At 47.1% G+C, this 24,255-nt stretch overlaps 2 protein-coding genes across 2 annotated transcripts in view; one reads left to right on the top strand and one right to left on the bottom strand.

Moving 5' to 3' along the window:
* The window catches only part of SdhA (succinate dehydrogenase, subunit A (flavoprotein)), a 62,689-nt gene extending 38,990 nt beyond the window's left edge, over positions 1–23,699 (top strand). Inside the window, exons 11-16 of the mRNA XM_065440534.1 lie at positions 250–438; positions 7,162–7,254; positions 10,899–10,997; positions 12,495–12,638; positions 18,913–19,026; positions 23,243–23,699. Coding sequence (XP_065296606.1) covers positions 250–438; positions 7,162–7,254; positions 10,899–10,997; positions 12,495–12,638; positions 18,913–19,026; positions 23,243–23,329 — 726 coding nt within the window. The 3' untranslated portion in view covers positions 23,330–23,699. The remainder of the gene's footprint in view (positions 1–249; positions 439–7,161; positions 7,255–10,898; positions 10,998–12,494; positions 12,639–18,912; positions 19,027–23,242) is intronic.
* LOC135908684 (DDB1- and CUL4-associated factor 13) overlaps positions 23,689–24,255 on the bottom strand; it is a 31,504-nt gene continuing 30,937 nt past the window's right edge. The window contains exon 11 of the mRNA XM_065440535.1: positions 23,689–23,803. Within this exon, the coding sequence (XP_065296607.1) occupies positions 23,716–23,803 (88 nt within the window). The 3' untranslated portion in view covers positions 23,689–23,715. The remainder of the gene's footprint in view (positions 23,804–24,255) is intronic.

Consider the following 24,255-nt stretch of genomic DNA (forward strand, 5'->3'; position numbering starts at 1 on the left):
GGCCCTGGCCATTCCTAGAATTCCTAAATTTTGGGAAATTTCCCTACAGTTGGCAGCGCTGCATATGTGGCGTACTATGTTTTGGTCTCGCATGCGAGCAATGACAGCACTCTCCCTAGCCTTTCTAGCAATGCCTACTCTACGAAATGGAGTATAACATAGCACATGTGCCTTGAGAACGCACGTGAAGCCACTTGAAAGCATGTGTGCATTGCTGTCGGTGCCATTTTGTTTTTGCGCTGGCCACAGGTTCTAACCCACGGGGAGAAAGTGGTGCCCGGCTTGTATGCGGCGGGCGAAGCAGCGTGCGCCTCCGTGCATGGTGCCAACCGCCTGGGTGCCAACTCGCTCCTGGACATAGTGGTCTTTGGTCGTGCCTGTGCCCACACCATCGCCAAGGAGTGCCGGCCAGGGGACAAGGTGCCTGACCTACCTCCTGTAAGTATTGCCTGCGTTCGGTCTTGGTGGCTGTCGCAGCAGTGCGGGCAGCGTCACCTTGTCTGAGCTCAAAGTTCACTGCCTGAGGTTGTGGGGTAGCCTTGAAGCATGAGCATCTTTACTGCGACGCCTGTTAGGCATTACCTCGTCCAGCATTTGTGGCATACATCAAGTGCAGCATCATCACTTTTACCACCATCATGTTTTTTTGAGGCAGAAAGAATGGTATCTGGAAAACTGCACTTGTCTCTGCTGTATAGAATGTGTGGTTAGAGAAGCTGGTTCTCACTTGGGGAAGCCATTGTAATGCAAATAGGAGGGACACGTGGAGCAGAAGACGGGACAGTGCTGTCCTGTCTATGGTTCCATGTGCCTGCTGTAATGAAGGAGAGGCACTTCTTGGGCCCTTGCGCTTGCACGACAGGCAGTGGGGAAGAAGTCGACAAGGAGAGTGAGGGTAGCTGTTCCAAGAACCAGTGTCTCTTCCTCTTGGCTCCCCGTCGGGGAATTGAACCCTGGTCTCCCACGTGACAGGTGGGGATAGTGCATTAGTTCCATTACAACAATTTCCCAATGTCTCTACTGAGGTGTTGGTCCCTGGACCCACAATGTGTGCGCTTTTATGCCATCCTCAGTGTTTACCTTGGCATGACGACAATAACGTCATAACCTTAATAATGCTATTGGTGTTGTTTTTGTCATCATGTCATGATTGTCATTTTCATCTGCATGTCATCTTGATTTCTCTTAAGCTACTGCTGTTTTGGATTCACTGGTAGTGTTTCCTTCGGAGACCATCTGCCATATTTTCTTTTTCTTTCACAAAGAGCAGACAATCAAAGTGGAAACTAGAGCAGTATGGGAGAAAAAAAAAATTATTGTTTACAGTTGGTAGCTAACACATTCAGGGCAGCCTCTGATTGGTCAGGTGCAGCATTATATGCATCCTTATGAAATTTTTTCCCCATCCCATGGCGCTGCACTCCATTTAATGTGCACCCCAGAAATTGAATGTCTCGTACAGAAGACACTGCGATTCGTGCTCAATGCAACCATCACCAGTTCCAGGAAGCATGCTTCCAACATCAGCTATTTTCAAATTTTTTTAAAGGGTCCTGAAACAATTTCTTGAACATAGTAAGAAAACATTGCCGATCTGTGGAAGAGGCTCCTTAAACATGTGAGCCAAGTATTATTGTACTGCTTGCAGCAGGGAATTTACAATGTTGTGTCAAAAGCAGTGAGAAATCGCTTGCTCTCGCCTCCATGTGATTTTTGTCAAACTGTTTATACAGCTTTTAGCTTAGGTAGCCATCCAGTGCTATCTGGTAAATAAAATGAATGAATGAATTAATTAATCAATTAAAGAACGAACGAACGAACGAATGAATGATGTCATGCACAGTTATCATAAGCAGCGGTGTCCACCAATGGCTATTGGCTCATTTCGTTACTGCGAGAACATTCTCAGTAATAATATTGTTATATGCTAATTTCGAGTTAAATAAATGAAAAATTTTTGTGTTTGCGATCTCAGAAAGACGGAAAGATCATTTCATTTTTGCACTGCTGGTCTACACACGACGGTTGTGCATAGCTGCGTCTGCCAAGCTTGGTCACCGAGATAGCAGTGGAGTGCTGCATAGCATAAGGTCTATACGATTCAGCCAAGTTTCTATGCACCTTCTGCACTTATTCACGTTGCACTGCACCTAGGCCTTCGATTCCCCGAGGTGCAGGGGTGCACCCTGCAACCCCATGCTCGATTGAACGGGGTGCAAGGCAAGGTGCCGCTGTGCAGTCGCCTTTGAAACTTGCAGTGAGTGGGTGCAGCCCAACGCACCATAACTGGCATCCCCTGCACTTTTCGTTTGTGGTGTCGTGCACCCTTTTCTGAATCGAACAAACCTGTAGTCTACCGAGGCCACCACCGGGTGCAGTGACCAACCTTTTCACTGTGGAGGCATTTGGGCTGGTGTTTGCCCCCTTGACTTCTCCACTGTGTAGCTTCCAGCGCGCTAGTGGAGATGAGAAAGCTGCTCATCGGTGCAATAACTACCCGTGAGCCCACTCACGCTTGAAGGATTAGAAACTGTGGGATTCTCACTCCCGTGCTCTTGGGACAAAGGAATGACAACACAGTAGTGCAAACAATCACAAGGCATTTATTGCACCTTTCATAGATCAATGCCTGCTAGCCGAGTTGCTATCCACAAAGCATGCCGATGGGCGCGCGAAAAATCTAGAAGTCCGACTCACCGTGACCGGATAACGAGCGAATATGTTTGCCCATGCTGGATCTCAACGCCTGGTCGTTCGCGCGCACGGTCACGCGAACGGTGGCGCGTTCGAAGGAGGCCATGCGAGACGGTCTCGCAGAAGCATGGATCGGTGCACGCATGGGATGTCCGCGGCGCTCGTCGACCCGCGGCCAAAGAGGAAGCGTCTTCACCTTTCTGCGCCCAAGTAACCCTGCCATGAGGCGGCGTTAGCAGCATAACACTTGCACCATCTCTCGTACTGCGCTTCAACCACACCGACCGCTGCAGGCACCAGGCCCCACGGTGAAGCCAGATTACAGGAGACGGGAGCTATGCGGGAAAACAGCGTATCAGGGGACGCGTGAGAGTCGCACAAAACATTTTTGGAGCAGAAGATTCATGAGGTGACACCATTGAATAGTGAGGCCATTCTACGACTAGTTTGAAAAGTGTTTCAGGACACCTTTAATCTGGAGGAGTTAAACACCGTCTTTCCTCTGGACTTCAGTTCGGCTTCCATCGTCAACAGCTTTCGAATCTCTAAATACGTACGCTTTGAACTATTCATGTGCAGAGCTTGTACCTGTTAGCAGCAACACACGGGCGCATTGCTGACAGTATTGTCTGCATGATCTGCTGATAGCTGGAGGCTCTAAACGTGCGCACTGCAAAAATGGTTCCGTCTTCAGTTGCATCCACATCATTAAACGTTGTGCAGAAACCCCGTTGAGGATGATTCTAATAGCCAACTTCCAGGTAGACCTGTTGAGATATGCTGTTGAAAACACTTATTGGTTAGTTTCGTTGGTTAATGCTAGGAGGTCGTGAGGGTTATGTAATGTTACACTTCCTCAAAGACCAGCCTGCTTTAGAAACAACGTCAAAACCCTTGTGAGAAGATGCTGAAGTCAAGATCAGCTCAGCTTTGATTATATCATCTCCAGGATTGGCCCAGTTTGCTAGCGATGGTGAGACGTTCATCTATGCAAAGTCGGGAGATAAGCCTGAGAAAGCTTTGCTGTAAAAACTTGGGTTATGGTTCCTGCATGTGCTGGCTTAATTTCAGTGTACAGGCAGACACCGATGGCACACCTTAATGTACCACCTGCTGTTTGAGATCACCATCATTGGTGTTTGCTCATGCATGCTGAGCCTTGAGTTCAAGGCAGCTCGCATGGAAACTGCGATGATGTCTGCCACAATATGTTTGCCTATTTTCTGCAGCACTAACTCACAGTGACACTCTTATGCTCGTGGACAAGGCTCCTCTTTTACCACTGCTGAAAGTAGTCTGTCAGATTTGTTCGCATTTTCTTACGTGGAAAATAGAAAACATTTTGCTTTTGCTTTTTACAGCACCTAATTTGAAATGATACGTAACACTCACCAGCCAGCTATTGGCATTTCATTGTATTTTTATTTGCCCTTTCAAGTTCTTGCACACCCAAGACCGTCGCATGTTTTACACATTCCCCAAAGGCATAATGGCGCTCACTTCTGGTGGGTGTTCGTCGCTTGCTGTCCAACCAGTCAATACCCAGAGAGGCTCTTGCCCAACTTTAGCAACAAAATATCGTCGAAGCATGCAAAACAAGTGTTTGCAGCGTCTGTGCGGAAACCTAGTGAACCCATCTGGAAATCGCAACCGTCGGCACATACAAACGAGCGAGCGAGCTGACTGTGGCACAAGCTCTACCAACGCCAGCGTCGATTGCGCGTCCAAGTCTCAGTCGGTCGACGCCGAAGTCATACGGCCGCTTCGGGGCTTCGACACAGGCTGCACTGCTCGCTATTCAGAGATCAGTGCATATCGGATGTGTATAAATAAACATTGATTGAGTCACACCAAGTTAATTGTCTCTGCCTTCACTAAAGTAAAGAATGTGCATGAGTGCGGAGAAACGGAAACCAGTGCCGCGCCTTGGCTGGACTATACTAATAGTAATAATAATAACTTTGTTTTGATCAATATACAGTCGGACCCACTTAAAAAACGACCACATTTCAGTTAATTTATTATTTTCCAACCCTGCCTATTGAAACTGCTTCCAGATATAACGAACATTTTCTTAATGCACCGTACGGTTGCAACGAATGCTTCGAACCCAGTCACGATAAAAAAGAGGGCGCGCAAAACACTTAAGCGCGACCAAACTGGGCGCACAGCAGCATGCACCCTGCTCCAGTCCAGCCGTGACAATCGTGACAGCCGTGACTGCCAGGTACACTGGCATGTGCACTGGTGTGTGATTGGATACCATGGCAGTGTCACTCTTGTTTTTGCGCAATTGTGATTTTGGATTTTATTTATTTATTTACAACATAGTGCAGTCGAAAGACCAATCAGGGGGCCGTAACAAAATTAGTTGACGAAAGAAATTCTGAAAACATAAGAAACATAATGAAACAGTTGAAGACAGTATAATACATAATTATAATCAAAAGTCAGCAGGACAGAGCAAAAGTGCAAAGCACCGCCAAACAGATACACAATATGAAAAAAACAACAGCACAGCTCGTACTTTGTGGTCACAAACAGAACAGGTACACAGTTCTCAAAGTCAGGATTATCCCCATCACAAAATGCTTCCAATGGTAACAGATTCCATTCTTTCATGGTCCAAGGGAAAAATGAGTGCATGAAAAAATTTGTGTGCGCAAAGTAAAGTTCAAGAGTATGAGCATGAGTGTGTCTAGTTTGTCTAGGAATTCGGTGTGTCAAGTAAGTTTAAGGTTTAATGTTAAATTTACCAAATGTCTTATTTCGTTCAACCAGGGGAACGATGGCCGCTCAAGCGTTCTCGTCAATGCGGCCCGAGTCAACGAGAACGCTTTATCGTACACTGCCACCATGCAAGGTTGCGAGGGATCGTTTGCACATTGCCGATTGCTGATGATAGTTCGCAGTGTTATACCTTCTGAACATTGCATTTTTTTCACTCGAAGTGGCTGATGTGGTTTTGTGGCTGACGTTCAGTAGTAATGCTAAGACTACGATGTCCGATACATTCGCAGAATGATAGTGTGCCACAGTGGTTACCAAAGTTTACGCTTCCAGCCAAGCAGAACACTTCGCTCTCTTGCGCAGAATACAGTCATGTCCTGCTGGTAGTGAAATACTGTGCAAGCTCTTGAATAAAGTAATGGCAGCTGTGCTTGCAGTTTCGAAATGACAGGCAATCGGTACTGGGTGCCGTTTTGAATTAGCTATATGACGTCGCATTTCGTTCTTTAGATGGACGTTTCTAAAGGAAGTTTGAAGCTAAATCCGGGAATGCATCGGGAACAAAAAAGACTTGTTTTCGGACCAAATTGCTGTTGAATTGTAACTGCGGACGCCAGCTTCAGTGCAGTTAATTCTTGAGCGATCTTAAGGGCAAGTCTATACATAACAAACTACTGATATATAACAACCACTTTTCATGTTCCTATGGGTGGGCAGTGCAACCCGGACGAAGGACGAGAGGAAGTACACAACACAAGCGCAGACTAACAACTGGTTTATTATTTCAAGCAACGGACTATAATATACAGAAAATGTAAACACGTGTAAAGTGACGTTTACAAGGGTGTTAGCTTTGTAAACAAAGCAAAGAAATTGTTGGTAAAATTGAAGCTCAAGCAAAGAAATTGTTGCTAGAATTGAACCTTGACTGCTATCTGGTGCAGTGAACAAAAGTCAGGGGTTGAACCTTGAGGTGTTTTTTACGATAAAAACGCATAAACCCGACCAACCTTTACGCACAATTGTGTCTGAAAGAAACACATGGCAACACGTAGTTTCTGGTTCTCTTCAGAAGAACTTAACAGGGCTCCAGGTAGAAGACCTTCAAAATAAAGAACTTTTAAGATGTCATTAGGTTTTTACAAGAAGAGGTGTATCCAGCATTTTATGTCAAGACGGGTGTCAACCCGTCTTGACATAAAACGAAGTTCTGTGTTACTCAGGGAATCTTGCAAAGGCACTCGGGGAAAGCCTGGAAAACTCAGGGAATTTGGAAATGTCAACTTGGTAGACACCCTGAATATAAAAAAAATGAATACAGTCATATGCAGAAGCTCTGCCCTCGTAGCTTTCGCTACATAGATGAGAAAAGTTGTCTGCGAGTGTAGTGCTGCTCTCTTATCAGCACGGGACAAGGACAGTACTGTCAGCAGCATACTTGCATGTTTCAGTTATTAAATCCAAGCTCTGTATAGTAAATACACCTTGTAGACTTCCCCAGACATGGCAGTATTCCGTGTATGACATGCCTGCATTCCTACATCGCCTATGAACTCAAGAGAAACATGATTACTTTTCTTGGCTTATGTTATATTTTACACAGTGGGTAAATATGCATCTACTACGGGATCTTGTATCTCCCCAATTTCTTTTCAAAGAAGATTGCTTCCTTTCTTCTGCATCCATTCAGACAGCTGTGACTGCTTTGTGATGTGTCCTTTTGTTATTCCATTCCAGAATGCGGGCGAGCAGTCTGTTGCCAACCTGGACAAAGTCCGTAATGCCAGCGGGTCCCTGCCAGTGTCCAAGATCAGGCTGAACATGCAGAAGGTCAGTCCGTTCTGTCAGTTTGCATTCTTGTTTAGCTTGATTCGATGGCACTGGTCAAGAATGTCGAAAAGCCACAAAAGCCTGATATGCATGCCTAGGCGCTTCAATCAATAGTTTCCTTGTATCACATATGTATAAATAGCCTAAATTAACAGGTGCGGGGCCAGCTATGCCGCGCGGCACACTCAGGTTTACAGTGACATGGGGTACCTTAAAATGCTTTAAGCAGAGGGAGGACGCTGTCCTTTTGCCCGAAGAATCTCTTCAACATTTTCCCAATCTTTTTCCTTTCTTTCCTTTCTTTTTTTTATCTAGCTTGCTCACCTTTCACATGTTTCTACATTGTTATTATTAACCGAGGGTCCCATTGCAGTGTTTGACTTTGGGACCCTCGCCTGTATATTATCTCTAGCGCATTCACTTTATCTAAAGAATAATAAATTGAAACTGAAACAGTGGATGGTGACCTGCCGTGGCTCATTATGTGCAGACCTCAAATTCATTAACCATGGCAGTGCGTCTTGCATTTTTTAATTGGCAGTCACCGGTGTTATCAATGATGTAGATACTGCTGCGTGGGTCGTGAGATACTTTGTATTCAAGAATTGCTGTCATGACTGCTGCAGCATTGTAATAAGCTGAATGACGGACAGCAGGAAAGGCACATTTGACAGCCACACAGTGCTAACTTTAAACAACAGATTTATTTACAGCTCTTGTTGCTAGCTAGACTCTATGCAGCTATATGCCATATGCAGACATATTTTAGCCACACTGATTTTTAGACGGGTATACATTCAACGCAAGCAAAGGTACTCAAGCTCTTTTGTAGATAAAGAAGTTGATGGCTTAACGGCCCATGGATCACCAAATGTTGATATGTTGCTAGCTTCCATTATCAAACGTGTCATCTTGCACTTGCTTCTACTCACGAAAAGTTTCCTTAAATCTAGGTTGGCAGTGGCATCTTTGGCAATGGAGGGCAAGAAAATCTTTGGCAGCCACATTCTTTACTTTGTTATTGTGCTCTCGTAGCCTATATCATTTATAAATCTGCCACTTTGACCGACATCGGATTTTCCACACTTGAGAGGAATGCGGTATACAACGCACACGACACATTCAGGGAATTCGGTTTCATGCTTCTTTTTACATGTAGTATCTGATTTTTTTTCTGGCCTTGTGTTCCTGCGCAGGTTTACCAATTTATTAGGCACCGAAAAAATGTTTGTCACTCCTTCCAGCAATGTTCTTTAATCTGTGGGGAGAAGCTATGGATGTAGGAGATGACAGCACCCTTTCTGTGGTGGTGCTTGTACCATCCACCTGCTTGAAACCGTTTTCCTGTGCTTTCTTTAGCAATCCTTCTGCGACTGACACGAACACGTGGCTTGGGTATCCATCGCCGCTTATACTTAAAACTTGCTGTCCAAGGATATCGTTCATTAGGTGCTGGCATGACTTCTTTAGCGCTTCACTGAAACACATCTTTGCGATTCCCCTCTTCACAAGTTTAGTATCTGCGGAACGAAATGGTAAAAGTGGCTTACTTGCCCAAGTGTCGGTGACCCACAAGCAGAACATTGCTGGAGAGACTTGTTTCAGCTGTCCGGCAGGAGTCACTTCAGGCTCTCCAGACCTCATCCACTTCATATAACAACTTTATGCAGTCTTGAATGGTTTATTTATGCGCACATCAAGTGGGGGCAACTGGGATATCATCACTAAAGATGACGATGAGCTCGGTGCAGGACTTGCGTCTGTCCTGTCCACTCCGTTTCTTCACGCCCGTATTTCCGCTCAACGACACTACATGATGCACCAACTGGCCCAACATTCCACGCTTCTGCACAGCAGTCGTTTAACAAAGTGCAGTGTGCGCGTCGGCCACATGCCTTCATAAATGCGTTGTCGCCATCCACAATTGCGTCGATAGCGACCATGGTTTCGTCTGCAGCGATTGTGGCGAACAGTAGCTTCGTTTTGACTCAGTGCAACAACAGTGCGCACAATGTGACTAACCTGGTGGAAGCTGTCGTGTAGCGTATTTACTCGATTCTAACATGCCCTTGATTGAAACGAGCACCTCACCTCACCTCACCTCACCGAGCACCTCACCTCAGTACCGCGCACCTCATTCTTTCATACAGAAATACAATGTTCTCTCATTTGAGAACACAATGATTTACTCCCAGTGCACTCAAGTTGTGATAAATAAAAAAAGCCGCAGTTTTGCCCGAAAGGCAAAGCGTTGATTGCGAGAGCAAATTAGTAGACCGCTATACGAAAAGTAAGGATAGTAGTTTTATCGGCCGTATAAAGTTTTAAAATTCGCTCACTAACTAAATTAACAGGCATGGTGTCACGCGTGCACAAGCAAACGCAAACACGTCACACTCAATGACCGTGGAAACTCTATCAAAACGCTGGAGTGTGGAAGCAGGAGTGAGCAAATTGACCTTTGTGCGGCCTCTTGCTTCAGTGCAAACTAAGCGACGAGAACACAGCGCAGTGCGCCTCGATACCTAGACTGCGTCTCCATCGCAGATCACTTTCTAGATAGGGGCTGCACGGCCGCACCGTACACAGCAGCCACCTGAGTAAATGCCTCTGCTGTTTGCGCCAGTCCCGCTAGCAAGTTTTGGGAACTCCGAATGCCCGTAATTCGGCCCGATTTCCTTCCGTCTCGGCACAGGTGATCACTTTCCTTTTAATTGCAGCATCGTGATGAACTCGGCATGTCTTCGCAGTGAGCACTTCCATGCTGATAGAGTAAACGTGTGTGAGTGTTAACCGGTAACAGAGACACACAAGCAGTCATGGCGCGGGTCTTCGTCATCAGAAAAGCACAGGAGCGCGTCTGCTTCACTAAAACTGTTACAGATGTTTCGTAGGCTTTTACTGACGCTGTACTGGCTTTGTACTAGGTTTTGTACTGTACTTTGGTTCCTCCATGAACCTAAGCTCACATACTACAGCACATGGTGGAAGCTACGGCAGCTAGGCTCGATGGGCATAGGAGGCGGCCATATTGAAATGCTAATTGCAATATGGTAACACAGATTTAGGGTCGTACTCGATTCTAATGCGCACACAATTTTTGGACCCATTTTATCGGAAAAAAAAGTGCTCGTTAGATTCGAGTAAATACGGTATGTAGAGCGCCAGCTACATCGTGATGGATAGGTGATCTGTTGGCAACCAGCTCACTGGAAAAAAAGTAATCTGGACTAAAAAATAATCTTGACACTTGAGTGAAAAGTGTGTCTCCTATGAAGATTCGTGCAGCGGTTGTGCTGCTGGCGAAGTCGTAAGGCCTTTACTGTTGCGAGTGCTAATCAATCACGAGATGACAAGAGTTGCAGCTTCCGCACTGCTTTTGAGCAAAATAGAAATGGGATTTGCCGATTCATTTAGGGAATAAGAGCATGTTGGCATAGTAAGCATTCGTGTATTGCATTCTTGGTAATCTCGATAATTTAACATTCTGTTAATTCAAACACCTTTTTTTCGGTACCATGAAATCCGAAATAACGAAGTTTTACTGTACATCTAGTGTCGACAGTCTTCTTTGCTGTGAAAAAAAAATCTGTGTGCCTGTATGACCAACTGACCTTGCTTTACGTACCACCTGCTGCATGCAGACGATGCAGCAGCATGCGGCTGTGTTCAGGACGGGGGACAGCCTTCAGGAGGGCTGTCGCAAGATGGACGTCGTCTACAATGAGCTGAAGGACCTCAAGGTCTGTATGAACTCTCCCTAGTGGTGGGATCAGTTTGCTTGCCAACACTCTTGTTTTCTGGCGTGAGAAGTACAAAGTACGATTGTTGTATTTACTAAAGCATGTGATCTACATAGGGAAGTAATATTGGCTAGTCAGTATCAATATTTGAGTCTGTATTCTTAAAGAGAAAGTTTCTTTGCCAACCTAAATGTGATTTATTGTCATCATCCATTCTTCCGAGTAGAAGCTGTCACTGCTCTAGCCACCATACTGTCATGGCATTTGACATAGTTTCGCGTGACTTGGCACCAGACACCTCGGCATATATGGGCGACAGCGTTTCTGGCACTGTGCCAAGCTTTTCGTACAGTACCAGGAACGCTTTCGGCAATCAACTTCAGTGCATCCAGCGTCGATTATGCGAAATCTCGTGAAGGTGATAGTATCACTGAAAGTGATCTCTCAAAAATACCGCCTCTGAATAAAACTTACCTTTGCTTTGCAAGGAATGCCACCATGGCTGATGGCTGTTAGGGGCATATTACGGGACGTATTCATTGCCGAAATTCCTTGGGCATTTATCGTGATGCACTGTTTCGTCTTGCTGCCTATGCTTACACTGATTCCCACAGTGCATGGTTTGTGCATGATTCCTTTACCTTGCTCTTTCTAGTTTTGACACAGGTGTGATTGCTTCATGTTCTACGCATTTCACAAAAGTAAACTAATGGTCTCTGTCTTGTTGCAACTGTCATGTGCTAGCCTCCCAGCAGTAATAGCTGCCAGAACAGACAAGGCAAATGGTGCATATTGTTTACACCTATGTCACCGTGCAGTCTAAGTAAATTCAGTGTCACCGAAAGCTTTGCCAGGCCAGGAACATTTGTCGCTGTAATATGTGTGAGAAAGCTCTTCCGCTGAAACTTTGCCCTCGTAGCCAGAAAAGTCATCTGTGAGTACGTTGGTCTTGGCTCTATGTACTAGCTGTGTCAGTGACATCGCACTAATGTCGTTGACGCATCACTTTGGGTGTGAAATTCTAAAAAGGCAAATTGACGAAAGCTACCTGCTTAAGTTTTGCCACTAATTACTGACCTTCATCTGCCAGCTCCAGAAAAATGAAAATATTGATTTACTTTGTGGCCAATAAATAGTAATTTATTTCTACCTTAGAGGCTCAAAAGCACTGTCATTAGTTATACATTACTAGTAAAAGAGTATTGTTACATTTTGACCATAATTATACAGCGCTAGCAGTTGGTATATCTATGCAATCCTTATTTAATAACAGCATTCATAAATGTTAAGAGTAGGACCTAAGTACACCAATTTACAGATGATTTGAGGCACACTTACAGTACATCTTGGAATTTATTTCGTAGTGAGGTGTATCATGCTTTGTTACACGAAAGTTGTGAACATGAAATCTGCCACCAGTCTGAAACACATTTAGTTCTTGCCTCGTTGTGCCTTGTTCAGCTGTGCATGTCTCTCTTCGTCTGTGCCCGCATGCAGTTGAGCGACCGAGGCATGGTGTGGAACACGGACCTGGTGGACGGGCTGGAGCTGCAGAACCTGCTGCTGTGTGCCCGCCAGGCCATCTATGCAGCCGAGGCACGCAAGGAGAGCCGCGGTGCACACGCACGCGAGGACTTCAAGGTGCGGCCATGTGCTCCGGCGTGGCACCTCCCCCTTTATTGTTATTCGAGAGTACGAAATTGGGCTGGTTGGTTTGGTGAACAGCACAGTGAACGACGCAGATGACTGAAAGAGAAAGCCAGACAGAACATGTGTGCTGTCGTGCTGTTGCTCACTGCTTGCAGAATGGCTGCACAACTGAAACAGCTGCAGCAACTGGTGGGTACATTCAGCTGGCACAAAAGTCGAGATTGAGGGGCACTCACTCGCTCTTTCCACTTAGCAGTGCTGTGCAAACCAGTCGCAACCCACGGCCTGTCGCGTTGGGCGGGGGCCTGCAATTCGAGCGAACGTGATAGCCGTAGTTGCAATCTTGGCCACTTGGCTGGGCTGAACGCCGCCAGCTGGCGGGGATGGGACGCGTCGGGCTACGACGTTCCAAGCGCTTTCCTGGCGCATTTACTGGGTGAACCGCTGAGTGATAGTGGTGATAGACCATCTCACACGCTACGCGGAAACTTCACCACTGCCCAATGTATCTGCGCGGGATGTTGCCTGGTTCCTTCTGCGTAACGTCATACTTCACCATGGAGCTCCCAGAGAGTTGCTTAGTGACATAGGCGACGTTTTTCTCTCTGATGTTATAGAAGCCCTCCTCAAGGAATGCCACATAATTGACTGTATCACTACTGCATACCACCTGCAAACTACAGTCGCTGACTGATTTTTCAGACTCCAAAAATTCGGACATGCTCGATTATTCGGTCTGCTTCGCTGCACTGCCATACTCCTCATAGACCATAATGTATAACAACTGCCGAAAGTTCGGACGCCTTGCAACCTCTCGTCTGATTTTTCGGACACTCCTTGAGCCAACTCGATCGAAAGCACCATGCACCGACTCTGATCGGTGCATAATTCGACTCGCTGAATGCCATTTTTGTTTTGAATGGAGCCTCCTTTCTGCCCCACGAAGTGACGCTACTGCAAATCCCCGCTCATCATCATCGTTTCTGCCCGGTTCATGGCTACAGCAGTTCCGGTCTCAGCTTAGTAAGCCATGTCAAGACAATCCAGCAGCTGATTTGTATGTTTCTTCGTGCACGATGCTGCGAGTAGGCCACGTTTTTTGTTTGTGCGACTGGTATCGGCGTGACGGCGTGGTGATGTTTGCTTTGTATGCTGTGTCGAGGTTGCGGTGATGCAACGTGGCATACGGAAACATAGCGTCAAGTGTCTAATGGCAGCGACAGTGCCTGCGCAGACTGCGCTGGGGAATGCCGGCAAGCGGGTGCCGGGAGGCCTAAGATTTGTCGCCTTCGGATGTGCACCCTACTGACCCCGAAAGTGTTCTGCCGAGACCTGTGCAGTGGTTCCGGATACCGTCTCATTTGACAGTTTCACAGGTGCTCAGACTGCTGTACTGACATGCGCAGAACTCGATGACAGCGAGATCATTCGTCAGGTTTCTGCTGGACTGAAGGATGATGACTCCGAGTTGGAAGATGACAGACCATGTGCTACGCTGCCGTCGCATGCGAAGCGTGTACAAGCAGCGACTGTGCTTTCAGCCACCTATAATGACCGTACGACCCTTTCCGAGATTCAGGCTTATCTGATTGCGTGTAAACGGAACAGTGTGCAACGGCGCATTCACGATTTCTTCAAGCCTACTGCCGAGCCCTATTAAGTACGTGGAAATGAAGGATTTCTTTTTCTTTCTTAATCTGCTTTTTCGGACGCCTGTTATTCGGACATTTCCGCAGTCCCCGTGAGGTCCGAATAAACGGTCGGCGACTGTAATGGGATGACTGAGCGCTTTAACTGCACTCTTGGTGACATGTTAGCCATGTACGTCACATCTGACCAAACTGCATTCTACCCTTCGCGATGTATGCTTATAATACCGTCACACAGACCACTACAGGATTTTCCCTGTTATTTCTTCTTTACGGACGCAAGCCTTCCTGCACAATGGATACCATCCTTCCGCATCGCCCTGACACAACAGAGGCTACTACCCTGTCAGAAGCTGCTGCACACGCGGAAGAGTGCCGAAAGCTCGCCCGCACATTTACTTCGGAAGATAATGCGTCTTTTACTAACTCGTTCCACGCGTACTTATAAGATAAGCCAGAATACGGCTGCCCTCAACACACGAGCAACCCAGTCATAAAGTCTGCTTCCTTCCGTCCACACAGGACACGCGCTAATGGAACTAAGAACGCTTCTCCGTGCAAATCATGCACTTACTAAAAACCTACGCGCTTAACCTTACAAAATTCAAAAACACTTAAAAAGAAAGAAGGTTAAATAACACACACGCGCGTTACCATAGGCCTTTCGACGATAACCTTGACCTTCAGGTTACTCGCACACACACAAAAAAAAGCCTATCTACTTATTAATGAGCATCTCGCGAGACTACATGTTTACATAAAACGCATCTTTCAAATCTCGGAGCTTTCTCAAACCAAAACATAAACAAAGCTCAAACCTTACACATTGAAAGAAACTCTAGTCTCAAATCGCGAAATTTTCCGATGCTCAAAAATAAAAAACAAACACTTCATTTCTACGGAAGCGCTCTTGGCCTCCCGTTCCCGATTGCTTACGACTGACTTATACTTTCAGCCTGACCCGCGGTGGGCGAAGTTTCAAAGCTACTCTGGCTGCCGAGAGACAACAAAAGGGCTGATTCACTATCAGCTCCCCCAAGACGTTACGGTCTCCTGCCAATTTGCGTCTCGGCGCCCCGCTTTCCTCACAAACTCGACTGACCGCGTCGCTACTCCCCACCTGGCCTCGTCCTGCCACCTTGCGTTTCTTCGAACTGCACGCTGAGCTATGAAAAGAACTACGGAACGACGAGGAGTTTAACAGCCTCATGCCCTTTGTCCGCGTCCGTGCAGAACATTCTTCGCGGTCCCCCTTTGACCGGTGGCTCGAACGTTTAGGATGCGTCAACATCGTCAGTGACGACCGCACCTTTCTCCTCGCGCCTTGCCCTTTTGGGTTTCTCGCCATTTTTGGCGGCGCTACATTAATTACCGTCTTTCGGTCTTTACCGCGCTTCTTTTTACGGCGCTTTCTCCTTGCACTCGTTTTCATGTCGCCTCGTGCCTCGTGCTGGCCGGTACACATTTCGTCGGCCCGGATCGGCCTCTTACCCGCACAGTCTGAGTGATTTACATTTAAATCTACTCTCACTTTGCCTCGACTGGCGGACAGCTCAACCGACTCTGGCACAATGCAGCAGGCTTTACTCGAGTTAGACAACTCGCACTCTTGCGAACTGCCCTCTGCTACATTGCCCAGCTCACGCTGTGCATCGGCACACAGCCCGTCGATATCGATCGCTGTCTCACGCCCACAGTCCGAATGATTATTAACTGAATCATCCCTCTCTAGGCTACCTAGACTGGCGGAGAGCCGCACCGATCCCTGGACAATGCAGTTCTCTCGTGGACTACGGAGCTCGCCATCCCGAGAACTACTCTCAACTGCATCGCTCAGTTCGCACTTCACTTCTGCACGCACATCTGGCTCTACATGGGTGCTCGCTTCTGTCGGGTCAGAAGTACCCTTTTCTTCGCTAGCAACCTCGCTAACATTACCAGCGACGCACACACGTGGTAACTGTGCCAATTTGTTCGCAGCTGGCCTAGCTGTCTCTACAGTCATCTGTTGGCACAGCACCTCGTCGCTCTCACTGCGGCCTTTAACGGCCTCTGTTGCCACTAAGGCATCGTTAGCAGCTAGCCTTTTCCCTTCACTTATGAATCTGCAGCCAATCTCACAGGCACTACTCTTTTCGTCGGCTTCTGGCGAAAATCTGCTAGATGCTTCCTCATTCTTTCGCTCTGTACTACCTACAGAATTCTCAGACAGCCGTTGTCTCTGTGCCAATAACTGATCACAATACTGTATCTCTTTGATCAGTGCTGCCTTCTCTCTCTCATACTTTTCCTCTCGCTCACATTCGCGTTCATTCTCACGTCCGTGACGCTCACACCTAAGAGTAAGTTCTTGAAGCTCCTGCTTCCGTTCATTCTCGCGTTCTTCACGCTGACGCTCACTCCTAAGCTCACGACACTCTCGCAAATGTACACGACGCACACGCTCCCGTGGCTCCTGTATCACCTCCCAAGCAAGCGCAATGCTTTTGTCATCATTGCCACTATCATTAATCGCCTTTATGATAGCTGGCGTTTCCATCCGTTCGTCCGCCTCAACTCCCAAATCGTCGCACACAAACAACAAGTCTAACCTCGTCAACCTTCTAAGATCCATGGCAGCTGCCCCGACAGGTGGTTAAAACTGTTTTCCTTAATTAATTTGTGCAAATACACAGTGCATCAAACTCCCGATTCCCAGAACTATCAAAATTGAACACACAACCTTTGAGTCTGGCGAATCATAAGGAAAAAAACCACGCGCTCACTTACGGTTACAGCACCCTGCCATCCGGTTCATTCGTCCGCTGTTGCCGGTTCCTCCGGACTCCCTGGGTCGAAGGCTCGCTCCTTCTTCGCTACTCCCAGTTTCTTCGGACCTCTTTCGACGAAGGCTCTCTCTTCGTCGCTCTTCCCGGTTCCTTAGGATCTCTCTTGACGAAGGTTTATCCGTAGCGCTGCCACCAGCTGATGCATTCGGAGGCGATCCCACCGCTGCCACCAGATGTAGGGGTTGGAGGACGGACGTCGGGATGAAAACCCAAAACTTGGGAGGATTTATTCTACATTATTTACAAGGAGGTGAGCGACAAGTACCAGACGTACAGTCATTACGGGCCGGCAGCAACTCGGACGCTGCGGCCCGCGGCAAGAAGTTCGAGAGAGGCGAATCAGGGAATCAGGGCATGTCCCAGAATGCTCAGGTCTCTCTGGAAGGCTTCTTATAAACCCTTCGAGCACTGTAAGTCACGTCATGTTTGACCAATGGGAGAGTCCGCTCCGATGACGCCACTTTCAGCCAATGGTAGGCGCCCGTGTCGCGGTCTCACACCTGGCGGCTCTCTGCAGTCTTGCCTCGCAGACTGGCAATGCACTTCTAACGAGGAGAAGGGGAGGGCTGCTCATGCTCCATTGTCCGAGGCCCACCTGCTAATCCCGGCGGCGCACGAACTTGTTGGCACGTGAACTTGTTGCCTTAAACTTGTTTGCTCGGCCGCTCCTCTGGAATGTGCTTTCCTGCTTCGGCATTCCTCAATTAGCTGTGCTGCGACTCGAAGTGGTTTGGGGAACTCGAAGTAATCGCAGGAAACAGCTCCATATCTAACAGTCTGCACTGATACATTAAGTGTACCCTATTCTTACGCCGACGCTTGTACCACAGCTAAGATATTCGCCCACCCTTAGCGGAAACGTGCTGTATTAGGATAGCAGTGAAGACAAATGCCACGGTTTCAGCAGCATGCCCGCCATGTGTTTCTGTCACTGGCAGCTAGGCGCGCCCATCTGTTTCTGTGCCCTCAAAGTGGACATGGCTACGTTATTGCTGCAAATTTGCCGATATTACCGATATTATTCATTACTGATATGGAAGAAACTGTTTCAATGCACGTAATGTACTCACGAGGAGAAAAAAAAATCGCATTCAGTGCGTTCGGCTTGCTCCGCCGGCCGCCATCTTTGCTTTGGTGCCCCGCAGTACATACAACGGCAGCTGCCTCTTTGTTGACCTGTTACCATCCCGAAACAAATGCGCGATGAATTTCTTTCTCTTTTTTTGCGGGAAATTTAATCCGCGTAATGACCGCACCCCTGAATTTGCGTCAACTTTTTTTTAGAAGAAAGTGCGATCATTATGCGAGTAAATACGATAATTGTACTGGAGAAGAACAAGCAGCAGGCAATGCTTTGAGAAAGACGACAACGAGTGTTTGGAAGCCTTGTGCCTGTGTTGCCTAAGCTGTGTGACCTCTCGCTACGGTGCTCTGCTATCTGAGGGTTTCATCAATTAAACTATAACGCCTCTCGACAGATTATATTTTTAAAAAATAACGGCCTAGATTTTAATAAATACGGTGTACACAGGAAAATACCATAACTGTATACATTGCTGGGTTGGTCAGTTTCTACCTGGCAGCGTGTGAATTGCAAGGTGGATGACATTGCATTCATCCTGCTTCTTCCTCTGGTCATTGTCAAAATGCTTTTGCTCTTGCCAAAAACAGAAATACTCAACACTGTGGATGGGGCAGCTGTCAGAAATAGACGCTAGCTGTCGGTCGTTTGTCTTTTTGACAGTGATGCATCTCGGCTGTGCTCAAATGGTGGCTGTTCTCTTGCAGGAACGCATAGACGAGTTCAACTATTCCAAGCCTCTGGAAGGCCAGCAGAAGCTTCCCCTGGAGAAGCACTGGCGGAAGCACACCCTTTCAGACATGGACGTTGCGACGGGCAAGGTAGGTGTTAGCACAATGGTGCACATTTTGCTAGCGAGCAATTCACTGTGTATTTTGAAGGGGCCTTGAAACACTTTTCTAGCTAATCATAGAATGGCCTAACTATTGCAGTACGCCGTTCCACGAATGTCGCATTGTAAAGATTTTCCGAATCTTTCAAATATAAGTGGAGCTCTAGCACCGATATCCGGCTTCCTCTCTTTTTGACTCTGCTAGCGCGATGGGAGCTACACAATGGAGAAGCCAAGAGGGCAAAGCCTCAGCCAGAAGTTCAGAGAGTCAGTGCGGCAAAAGGCTAGTCACAGCACCCCGTGGTGCCGCGGCGGACTACCTATTACACTAAGCAGCATGCCACTGCCTTCTCGGAAGCCATATGCGGCAGATGCAGCACTTGCAATGCAACGATAAAATTGATTTTCTGTCTTTTTGGGATTGTGGACAGCTATTTACCTAAACATGAGCAATTACCGTAGTTACTCAACTCTAATGTGTCCTTGATTGTACTGCACACCCGCTTTCCATGACCAAGAAAAAAGAAGTACCATCAGCCTCATGCTTTCATATAGAAACCCAGCTTTCTCTCATTTAGAAAAACCAAAATTTATTTCCTATGAACTAAAGTTGCGATGAAAAAAAAAAAAGACTCAATATCGATTGCAATAGCAAATTAATAGACAGCTATATAAAGAAAGCTTAGTAGTTGTGTTGGCCGTATAAACTTGTAAGCGTTTGCTATACTAAGTAAATTAACAAGCATGGTGTTGTGCGTGCAGACAAACATGAAAACGTCTCACTCGATGACTAGGGAAAGTCGCTATCAAAATGCTGGAGTGAGCAAGTGCGGTGCATGGTAGGAGCGAGCAAATTGACCCTCATGCTGCCTCTCGCTTCAGCGCAAACTAAGCAACGAGAACACAGCGCACATGAAGCTGTCGGCCCTCAGTGTGCCTAGACATGTAGACTCTGTCCCCATCGCACATTGCTGTCAAGATAGGACCCATGTGGCTGCAGCAGCCCTGCGAGTTGAACGCCCCCCTTTTGTTTGCACCAGTCCTGCACACAAGTTTTGGGAACTCCGAACGAACCGTGATGCGGCCCGATCTCAGTACGGTCTTCGCTGTGGGGGTCTCATCCCTGCTCTTGGGACGAAGGAACGACAACACAGTAGTGCAAACAATCACAAGGGCATTTATTGCACCTTTCATAGACTAATACTTACCTGCTAGCCAAGTTGCTATCCACAAAAGATGCCGATCGGCGCGTGACAAGTCGAGGAAGTTCAACTTACCGCGACCGTACAGCGAGCGAATATGTTCGCCTCATGCTGGACACCAACGCCTGGTCATTTGTGTGTATGGTCATGCGAATGGCGGCACATGTGAACGTGACACCGTGAGACGATCTCGCAGAACCATGGATCGGCGCACGCGCGGAACGTCCGTGCCACTTGCTTAAACAGAAAAAGCCTACTCTCGTCGCGCCCGACTAAAGCCAGCGTTAGGTGGCGTTAGCAGTGCAACACTAATGCCATCTCTCGTAATGCGTTGCAACCACACCGCCGCCGCCGCAAAGCCACGCAGCGAAGCCGGATTTCGGGAGATGGTAGCCATGTGAGGAAAACATCGGGGGATGCGCGAGACTTGCAGATTCCCACACCACACACATCATCAGTTTCCTGTTAAATGCGGCATCATGACAAACACGGCATGTCTTCACAATCGGCACTTCCATGCTGATAGACCAAAAGCAAAAAACAATAAGCTAACTTAAGCACACGTACTACAGCACATGGGGGAAGTTAAGCAGCTAGGTGACCATTTTGAAGCGCCGATGGTGATGTGTAAAATCGATTCTAACAAGCACGCTATTTTGTACCCGTTTTTATCGGAAAAAGAAGGTGCATGTTAGATTCAAGTAAAATATAGTATGTATTAGTTAGAACGTTCTCACGATCACGAAATCGACCAATAGTTTTGGTTGGCCTACTGCTTTCAATGTTGACATTGTGGATGTGAGAGCAAGCATCTGTTCACTGCTTTTGACACGAGATTGTCAATTCCCTCCTGCAGAGCAGTGCAATAATATTTGGCCCACATTTTCACAGGAGCCTTATTAACAGATCGGCACCATTTTTTGCAATGTTCTAAAAGATTCGAGGACCCCTTTGTTGGCATTCTTGGATGCTAATATACCATATTTACTCGCATAATGAATGCACTTTTCTTTTTTCACAACATCCAGCTCGAAGTTTGAGGTGCTGAAACTATGCAGGGTAAAATTTCCGGCTCACATTCTTGCATGTTAAATTTGAACGTATGTCAAGATTATGGCTATTCTTGTAACATTTACCAATAAATGCAGTATAAAAGTAAAACCAAAAGCTTCCTACCTATATTTTTAATGGTTGGGCAAGAAACATCGATTTTACACTCACACAAAATAATTTATTGACAGAGATGCCATGCACTTTAGTGAGCATGCACTCATCGCTGAGCGCAGACTCATTTTCTTTGTCTGAATTCCGTAACGTGGTGTCTTCGCTTGCATCTAGTGTGTTAGATATTCCACTCTTCTTGAAGCTTTTCCTGACATCGTCGTCGTAACCCACTCGGCCACACTTCAGAAATCCAGCCGCACAGCATTTCTACTGACGGCCTCTTAATTTTGCCACCTGAAGTGAGGGCATGCTGTCCTCAAGACATCCAGTTTGTTTACAGCCTTTGAATGTTGATCTTGAAGGGCTTGTTCACTGTAGGCTATAGCACTGACGTGAGGCGCAGTCTCAGTGTGCAGGTTTCTGAGCTTGTTGCAAATGCTTTCAACTAGGTGCCTTCAAAAGCGGTTCAAAACAAGCATCAATGCATAAAGGAGACCACCTGGCCGCTGACCCCTGACCATCCTGGTCCATCATTAGCTCTGCAGTCACCCAGCCTTTCTTGCATCCTCACGTGGATGTCTTGAGGGAAATTTCCCTTTGGAAGCGTCTTATGCTTGAATATCACGAAAGGCGGCAGCTTACGGCTGTCTGCTGTCATGGCCAACATAGCAATGCATCTCTGCTTCTTGGTGCCAGATGTCTTAATAAGCACACTTTGTGCACCCTTCTGCTCTACAGTCATGTTTCTTGGCATGTCAAAGCAGAGAGAAGTTTGGTCTGCATTCCCAATCTGAGACAGAATAAAGTTATTTTGTTTCCGAAGGTGTATAACAAAGTTGTAAAAATCCACCACGTTGTCTTCATAGGCAGAGGGCAAGCATTGACACATTGTCTGCCTTCTGAGGGAGAGTCTGTGGCATTGCATGAAGCGGGTTGTCCAGCTGGAACTTGCCTTGAAATCTTTCGCTCGAATACCCTGCTCACGGGCAATGCTTCATGCTGCACTATGCCCAGGGACACCGCGCAACCGTTCTGTCCTAGGTGCCGTACATGCTGAACAAGTCGCTCCTCCACTTGCGGATACTTTCCAGACATTGGCCCGTCATGGCTTGTTAGTGGCTTGAAGTCTTTTCCGCTGATTTCACCAGTAATGAATGCGAGTCTCTTCAACACTGAAACGTTTGCGTGCATTGCGATTCCCATGCTCCAGTGCATATTCTACAGCTTTCAGCTTGAATGCAGCCATGTAGTTCGCATACTTTCCCATCATGGAACACAAAAGAACAGCACCAGTGACAACCGCGCACCGCTCACAAAATGGTGAAATGTGGCGCATTGATGCTGATGGCGCCGTGGCTTGTGTGAAGCCCCCCCCCCCCCTCTACGTTGTACACGTGCCCTCCAAGATTTTCTCAGCTTTCAGAGTTGCCACCACGAAGCGCGTGCATCCTCAGAAATTGCTGCATTCAGTTAACGCTGTTTTATACACGACAGTTCACATGACTTTAGATGAACAGCTGTTGGTGACCTGCATCATCATGGGCAGTGAAACAACTAGTGACTACCAATCGCAGTGCCGAGTTTGGAATGTGTTCATTACGTGAATGCATTCATTATGCAAGTTAATGCCATAGAGCTGTTTTCTTCGCTAGCAGATGCTTGCCTAGCTATACTGTTACATGCAGTATCACGCTTAGTGTCTGGTTCATTATTATATGAATGCCTTTAAAGGGCGTACCTTTGTCAGTCCCCTTGCCAAAACGTTGACTACGGCTGTTGATCACTTTGTCACCACCTCCCTGTGAACACTTCTGTCCTCCTTGTGATATCACTGTGCAGGTCACGCTGAATTACCGACCAGTCATCGACGAAACCCTCGACCAGAAGGAGTGCAAGATGGTGCCCCCTGCTGTCAGGGTCTACTGAGCCATGCCAAGCTGCCCACTAAGTTAAAAGAAGCACCTCATCTTAGCAAGGAAAGCGCACACACTCTCCCCTTTCACAGCTGCTCATTTCTCGGAAAACCAGGAGAAAGCAACGAGGTTCACAAATGTCTTTCAGTGCTTGTCACGCAATCCTGCGAGGGAAGCGGGGCACCTGGACTTACCCCGCGACTCCTTGTACATAGATCTGGTTGACGAGTCTCAACCTTGTTTTTCTGTTTGTTACCCGGTGGCTGTTAGTGCTTAGCTTTCTTTAGCCGAGTACAGTGTGAGGGCAGGACCGTTGTGCCGCCTCGCTCGTGACTGGACGTGCAGAACAATGGAGAAATAAAAGACGCAAGATTAAAGTGAAACGAGTCTTTATTTCCTTCACTGCTCCTCGGCGACCACGTGCTTGGTCCTTTCCGCCTTGTACGGGATGGTGCCAGGACGGCTGTGAGCCCTGCGGTTGGCTTCCCTGCACGATGAGAAATGTGGCAAGCACGTCAATGCCTTTCTGCAGGCAAATGCAAACCCATGGTTGTGACTACCAGGGCACATTGAACACGTCTGCATTACGTCGTCATCAGAGCCACCCCAGTACGAAGGCTTCTGCCATAAATTTCCATTTAATCCTATCTTATGTCAACCAACTGCACTCTTAATCTAATCAACCTGCTGTCCTTGACCACATGCACCCATTCTGTATTTGACAGAACACCGCTTACCTTTTCACGTAATCCTCCAAACTTTGTATCTCAACTAGATCATACCTGTGTTTTCAAGTGATGCTTCTGTCCGCGTATCAACAAATGCCTTGAATAAGAATGCGTGGCAATGTTCTTATCAGCTTGCACATTAATACTGGAGGAGCTGGTGACACATGTTCTTATCGCAATTCTCGTCAGGCTTCCTGACAAATGTTCCTTT

This window comes from Dermacentor albipictus, chromosome 3, assembly GCF_038994185.2.
Source record: "Dermacentor albipictus isolate Rhodes 1998 colony chromosome 3, USDA_Dalb.pri_finalv2, whole genome shotgun sequence".
Taxonomy (NCBI): Eukaryota; Metazoa; Arthropoda; class Arachnida; order Ixodida; family Ixodidae; genus Dermacentor; species Dermacentor albipictus.